Below are 7,616 nucleotides of genomic sequence, written 5' to 3' on the forward strand. Positions count from 1 at the left end.
ACAGTGAGAGGCCCGTGTACCGCCAAAAAAAAAAAAAAAAAAAAAAAGAAATGTGTCCTCAGTAGAATGGAGTAGCAAATTGTCATAAAGCCTTTTTAGGGGACTGACCGAGTGTTCCAACAACCTATGAGGACAGCTGCAACTTTCCTTGTAATCATGCAATCTCTGGCTTGTTTGGGATGAATATAGGTAAAAATTTGTAGCATCTCATCATAGAGAAAGAAAAGGCATCATCTCAGAAATCAGTGGTTGTGTTTCAGAAATATCCCTAAAGCATAGACTTTGAAAACAACCAAAACCATCATCATCAACAACAAACCATTGGATTAGACTTGCAAACACTTCATTGAGCCATTTGCTCTGTTCATTCTGTTCCTTCTTTTACCCTCTTACATGCTTGTCCTTCAGCAACATCCCTGCTACATCTTTCTATCTTTTCCTGGCTTCTACTCTGCTTCATGGGCTTTTACTGTCAGTTTTTCTCCAAGTTTAAGACTGTCTTCATTCAGTCTTCTTTCCCTCAGGAAGCAAAAGCACTCTCAAAACTTCAAAACTGACCACAGTAGGAATGCTTCCAAAATCTGTTTCTCCAGGCCGAGGTCCCTTCCTCTATGTGCATCTCCAGAGGAACACATGCTGTGATGCCTCACCAGCATCTCAGATTAAACAAAAATCAACCCAGTGCATTCAAACCACCTCCCGATCCTATTGTCAATTGCTTTCCACTGCTTATGAAAAACCATCAGTGCTCCTTAGTGTAACACTCAAGGCCCCCACGATCAGATTCTATTCTCATTTCTTTCTCTGTTTCCCAGCAAGATCCATGGACCCAGCAACACTGACCCTTGAGACAGACTGGGAATGAGATAGGGGTCAAATCCTGACTCCTCCACGTACATGCTCTGTGACCTGGGGATAGCTTTGCAGCCCCTCTGAACCTCATATATCAAATGTGAATGGAAATAATAGGACCCACCTCATAGGCGTGTTGGGATAAGGGCATGTGATAACACAGGGCAGACTTGGCAAAATGCCTGGCACCGAGTAGCACTCTATAAATAATAGCTATTATTATTAATAATAAGCATTTAACACCTCCTCTGTGCATAGCTCTGTTCTAGAACTTTTGCTGGAAAATTTATATTCTGCTTCACTGTCCTTGGTCACAAAGTAGGGATGGCGCATTTCTTACCTCTGTGCCAAATTCAGTCTCCAATTCTTTCTCACTGGGACGTCGTAAGCGCCTGGGCCGAGGGGTGGGAATTTCCTGCAGCAACGCACTTTCTGCTTTGGACTAAAAAGTCAAACAGAAAATTATTGCTACATCATGTCAGTGATGCTATGAAAATCTTGGTCACCATCTTAGGAGAAAATAAATCAGTAAAAAATACACATTATACTTCTTTAAGAGATAACAATGATTTAGGAAAAGGATGTTAAATTCTTCTTAAGTATAATTTTCATCTGTGCCAATATTAAATACTGCATTAACATTTAGAACATGAAAAACGGAACATGAAATTTAACGGTATTCAAATCCATGCAGGTTTTTTTTTGTTTTTTTTTTTTGTGGTATGTGGGCCTCCCTCTGTTGCGGCCTCTCCCGTTGCGGAGCACAGGCTCCGGTCGCGCAGGCTCAGCGGCCATGGCTCACGGGCCCAGCCGCTCCGCGGCATGTGGGATCCTCCCAGACCGGGGCGCGAACCCGGTTCCCCTGCATCGGCAGGCGGACGCGCAACCACTGCGCCACCAGGGAAGCCCCTCCATGCAGTTTTGAGCAAACAAAGCAAGCTACACAAGACCAGAAGCATTGCAATCAGCACCAAAGTATTCCTGTGGTTTCTCTCACCCTTGCAGCTTGTAATTTCTCCCTCATGCGTTCTCTCATGGAAAATTCTGCAAAGCCTGTTCTGGAAGCTGAAGGAATTGGAGGTAAGCCTAAAACAATACAAGAAAATTACTTTAAAACATTTTTTTTTTCCAAAGGGAAGATTAGATTGAAAAATAGCAAGAGAATGTAATTTTATTTTGCAAATTTAGAACTTCACATAAGCAATCATGAGATAATGCTGATAACCGTCCATTTGATGTAATAAGGACATGTCTTTGTTTCTTTAAGACGGACAGTGAAAACCTCGGTCCTATCAAGGCTGTTACATCGACTTAACTAAGAATAAAACAAATGACATTTGACTATTCAAGGCACAGACACACTTACCAATTCAATTACCATTGGGAAGAGGTTCTCGAATTTGTTGATTTGAGAAACAGGCTTGTCGGATGAATGGATGGCTATTGATCTCGGAGCTCAGCTTTCAACAGCACTGATAACTTCAGTCAGAGAAACCTTTTCTATGATAGGTTCTATAGCCCCGGGCTATCTCATACAGACAACACATATTTTGTACGTATTATTAAACTTATACATAAATATCATGAAATGTTCAGCTGTTTTGTGTCAGGCTCTGTGATAATGTGTTGAATGCGTCTTCTCGTCAATCTTATGCCATCCCTGCTACGAGGGATCACCTGGCACCTTGAAGACGAAGACTCTGAGGCCCTCTGTGATAACTGACTGGCATGACGATTGCGCACCTAGGAAGTGGAATGCTTGGGATTTGGTCCCCAATGCTCTACACCATTATGAAAGAGGTGGAAATAGAACAAAGCATTTGGGGGAACAGAATGTTATGCTTGCAGCAGAGAGGCTCTACTGGGATGAAGTAGAAGATAAGATTGCAGAAGGAGTTTGGGGTCAAGTCATGGGGAGCCTCTGATGTCACATGAAGGAGTCTGGAATATATTCTCCATGCGGTGGGGATGTCTTGAAGGATGTGGAGAGAGGAGGAAGTGAAGTAGCATTTTCTGAAGCTGTTCCTGGGTCTGCAGGTACAGCATGGTTGGAGGCACCAGGGACCCCAGCTGGGATACCCTGGTGAGATAATAAAGAGGGAGTCTGTGGGAATAATTGCGAAGACGCCACAAGAAAAATGATACAGTTGTCCCTAGTGGCGATGGCGAGGTAGGGCACTGGTTCTCCCAGCAGTAGCAGCATTTTCTGGGCACTTGGTGGACGGTCAAATACTCAGGCCAGGCCCCAGACAGACTCAGTGAATCAGAACCTGGAGGTGGTGCCACCATCTGGGTGATTTAAAGACACACTCAAGTTGGAGGACCCCCGGTTTAGAGCAAGAAAGAGAAGGTGAAGGTGTCTGAGGTTTTGACTGAGGTGAGTGGGGGTTTGGGGTTCCTGAGAAAGAGAAAAGAGGAGGGAAGCCAGTCTGGGAGATAACGAAGGGGATCACTTTGCAGCTGGAATGAGTCTGAGGTGCTGGCAGGATATGGAAATGTGTGCTTGTCCTGCACCTGAATTCCGGGAAGGGGTCCAGGCCCCAAGATGAAGACTTAGGAAGCGTTTCTACCGTGGTGATGTTAACGTTTTGAGAAAACCTTTCCCGAGAGAGAGAGTGCAGAGAGAGGAGGCTTCTGACCCTGTAGCCATTGGCACTGTTAAGGGACGAAGGCTAACAAATGAAAGAAAAAGAGAAGGCAAGATGATTTATTAGCAGGTGGAAGGAATCGTGGCAGAGAGAGGAAGTGATGACAGGCAGAGGCCGCTGTGCTGGCCCTTCGGCCACCGCTTACACAGAAAAGCGATCCTGGGCTTCGGAGCTATTTCTGCAGCTTGGCCACTCAGTGCTGAGGCTGGGCTTCCTTCCTTCTGTGTGATAGAGAGATGTAAAATCCTACTTTATCAGGCACCAATCATGCCATTTCCTCAATGCCTGTAGGAAAGCATAAAATAATTGTAGTGAAGATCACAGTCTTGCATGTGTGGACTGAGGTTCAAGTTCTTTAGAAGAATCTCCATTAGCTCGATAAAAAGGCCTTTGGCATTGTTTTTCAACTCACGTAAAAAATCAAGTCATTATTTCCTATTTTAAAGATCATCTACCCATGGTAGATCCTATCCCCATGTCAAAGTCCCAAGACTTTTCCTGTATCGCGTTTGTCACATTTTGAATTTATATATTTGTGTGGTTATTTGATTAGTACCTCCTTCCTCTCCCAGGTTCTATGGTTTTCAGCCACAAAGGGCAGGCACAGGTAAGTGTCACTAAGTGTGTGTGGACCACCTAGGCCGATAAAGAAGGGCTTCTAGACTGGACCCCCTGGGGCTTGCCCATCCTGTTCTCTGGCTGATCACTCTCTCTGCTTCAGCCCCCAGAGAGCTGCCCTCTCTTAGTTAACAAGGCATGCCTTTGAACGTGAAAAAAAATCTTGTTTATTTACTCCCCTTCCCCCTGCTTTTTTTAAAAGAGATCTAGTTTTTAAAATTGACTTAAAATAGCTGTTGCGTACATGGAGCTCATTAGAATAATTTTATGAATTATTCTTTAAAAGAGAGACAAGATATTTTATTTAAACACTATCTCTTCTGACTAAAGAAACCAAAGGGGCTTCTTTAGTACGTATTAGTTTTAAAAAACTCGAAAAATTCTGAAGTGGTAAAAAGTAGTTCTTGCCTGAGTTTTTCAAAACTCTGTGTTAGTGAAAGACATTTGGAGGGCATAAAGATTTCCAAATCTGATCAGTACAACTAGGTGGTGAGATGTTATTTTCCCAGCTAGAATGTGACCTGCTTGAGGGCAAGGACCATGTTGGTGACTTTTGTCCCTGGCACCTTGTAGCACTATATCAATGAAGGAAAACACATGAAGGAACCATGAGGGTGTGAGAGATATTATACTTAAAGAGAGATTTCAAACAAAATAAATGTAATCCTCATTTGGATGAAATCAGATGATGACAACTTTTTTCTTTTTAAGGTAATATTACTACCATGATAACGGTGGAAACCAAGTGTACTAATTCACTCCCTTTGACATAATAACTAATAGGGCTTAGGGACTTTCATTTTTATGTTGGTAGTCTATGGCAAACAGAGTGTCTTTAAACAGCTAGAAACAAGAAGACAATCCTCATAAGACATTTTTCCCCCTTATTGTCAGTTACTCCACTACATGACTAATCAGCTATGTGGTCCCAAACTGACTCTATTTGTCCTGCCCTGGGGCTAAGAAGTGATTTGCCAAACTTGAAAAAGGGTGTGATTTCACATTTACTAAAGAGGCTCTGTGACACACCTAAGAAAACATGGCATGGATAAAGTTTCCACAGTATCCAAGAGTGCAATGAAAATAATTTTTTTAAATTATTAAAGATTTGAGTTGAGGACATGCAAGAACTTATGAGTAATGAGAGAATTTCAAGAAATTCCATTAAAAATATATACATAATGTCCATTAGTGTGAAATATGGATTTCCTTGGCCATGTGATGTTTTTCATCAGAGGCAGCAGGGATTACAAATGCAGCAACAGTGCACTGGCTGCTCAGCAAACCCGTGAATCCCAAAGCTTCATTAGCCTCGTGTTGCTTCCAGATCTTCTCCGTGCTGTCAACTTTTCCTGTCACCCATACTCACTGCACCCTATTTCTGTCTCCTTACGGACGTCATCACAAGATGGACATGTTCCATTTTTCTTTAAAACACTTCCATTATACGTGACCCCTCAGAAAACAAAGTCTTCACTCCACCATCTGGAAGTGCTCCCCTCTTTCTCTTGCTTTTGAAGACATTCCAACACGTCTTGATAGACCATTTGTTCTGTGAATCACACTGCCCAGACCAGAGCTCTCTGTATACATTGGGACTTTCCAAGGACTTGACATAAAATTTGAAAGGCAGTTCAGCCAGCCCTCTGTGTCCATGGGTTCTGCATCTTCTAATTCAACCAGGCACGGATAGAAAATATTTGGAAAAAATTCCAGAAAGTTCCAAAAAGCAAGACTTGAATTTGCTGCAGACCAGCAACTATTTACATAGCATTGACATTGTATTAGGTATTATAAATAATCAAGACATCATTTAAAGTATACAGGACGATGTATGTAGGTTATATGCAAATTCTATGCCATTTTACATAAGGGACCTGAGCATCGATGGATTTTGATATCCACAGGGCAGGGTGGGGTGAGCAGTGGTCCTGGAACCAATGCCTGTGGATACTGAGGAATGACTGAGTTGGTTGGATTTGAGTTGGTACTATCTGAAATCACAGATTGTCGAATAGGGGAGTGTGCCTATGATCCTTGGTTAATTACCTCACTCTTCTACCTTTCTATTCTAGTTAAAGAATATGCTTCTAAAAGCTTTTATTTATTTTACTTCTTATGATTAATACATATTGAAGAAATTTTACAGTACCTTTATGCCTTCATCAGTTGTGCATTATTGATATTGATAATAAATAACTCAATCAAAAATTCAATTTGTTAAGATGGTGAGCAGTGAAGACTTATTTTAAAAGCTATTTTTTATTAGTTATCTATTTTATACATATTTGTATATATACGTCAATCCCAATCTCCCAATTCATCCCACCACCACCACTTTCCCCCTTTGGTGTCCATACGTTTGTTCTCTACATCTCTGTCTCTATTTCTGCCTTGCAAACCGGTTCATCTGTACCATTTTTCTAGATTCCACATATATGCGTTTAACCTACAATATTTGTTTTTCTCTTTCTGACTTACTTCACTCTGTGTGACAGTTTCTAGGTCCATCCACGTCTCTACAAATGACCCAATTACGTTCCTTTTTATGGCTGAGGAATATTCCATTGCATATATGTACCACATCTTCTTTTTCCATTCATCTGTTGATGCACAGATGAATTTATGTTGCTTCCATGACCTGGCTATTATAAATACTTCTTCAATGAACACCGGGATGCATGTGTCTTTTTGAATTATGTTTTTTTCTGGGGGTATATGCCCAGTAGTGGGATTGCTGGGTCATATGGTAATTCTATTTTTAGTCTTTTAAGGAACCTCCATACTGTTCTCCATAGTGGCTATATCAATTTACATTCCCACCAACAGTGCAAGAGGGTTCCCTTTTCTCCACACCCTCTCCAGCATTTGTTGTTTGTAGATTTTCTGATGATTCCCATGCTAATCGGTGGGACGTGGTACCTCACTGTAGTTTTGATTTGCATTTCTCTACTAATCAGTGATGTTGAGCAACTTTTTTTTTTTTTTTGCGGTACGCGGGCCTCCCAACTGCTGTGGCCTCTCCCGTTGCGGAGCACAGGCTCCAGACGCGCAGGCTCAGCAGCCATGGCTCACGGGCCCAGCCGCTCCGCGTCATGTGGGATCTTCCCAGACCGGGGCACGAACCCGTGTCCCCTGCATTGGCAGGCGGACTCTCAACCACTGCGCCACCAGGGAAGCCCTGAGCAACTTTTAATGTGCCTCGTGGCCATCTGCATGTCTTCTTTGGAGAAATGTCTATTTAAGTCTTCTGCCCATTTTTTGATTGGGTTGTTTGTTTTTTTAATATTGAGCTGCATGAGCTGTCTATATATTTTGGAGATTAATCCTTTGTCCGTTGATTCATTTGCAAATATTTTCTCCATTCTGAGGGTTGTCTTTTTGTCTTGTTTATAGTTTCCTTTGCTGGGCAAAAGCTTTTAAGTTTCATTTGGTCCCATTTGTTTATTTTTGTTTTTATTTCCATTACTCTAGGAGGTGGGTCAAAAAAGATCTTGC

The 7,616-nt window shown here is 42.0% G+C and overlaps 1 protein-coding gene across 2 annotated transcripts in view; it reads right to left on the reverse strand.

Annotated features, from left to right (window-relative positions):
• Nucleotides 1-7,616, reverse strand: part of CC2D2A (coiled-coil and C2 domain containing 2A) — a 141,125-nt gene that overhangs the window by 103,692 nt on the left and 29,817 nt on the right. For both annotated transcript variants that reach the window (XM_055086129.1, XM_024119191.3), the window contains 2 exons: nucleotides 1,850-1,938; nucleotides 1,193-1,294 (listed from right to left, as the gene is read on the reverse strand). In XM_055086129.1, coding sequence (XP_054942104.1) covers nucleotides 1,193-1,294; nucleotides 1,850-1,938 — 191 coding nt within the window. The remainder of the gene's footprint in view (nucleotides 1-1,192; nucleotides 1,295-1,849; nucleotides 1,939-7,616) is intronic.

Source organism: Physeter macrocephalus, chromosome 7, assembly GCF_002837175.3.
Source record: "Physeter macrocephalus isolate SW-GA chromosome 7, ASM283717v5, whole genome shotgun sequence".
NCBI classification, from domain to species: Eukaryota; Metazoa; Chordata; class Mammalia; order Artiodactyla; family Physeteridae; genus Physeter; species Physeter macrocephalus.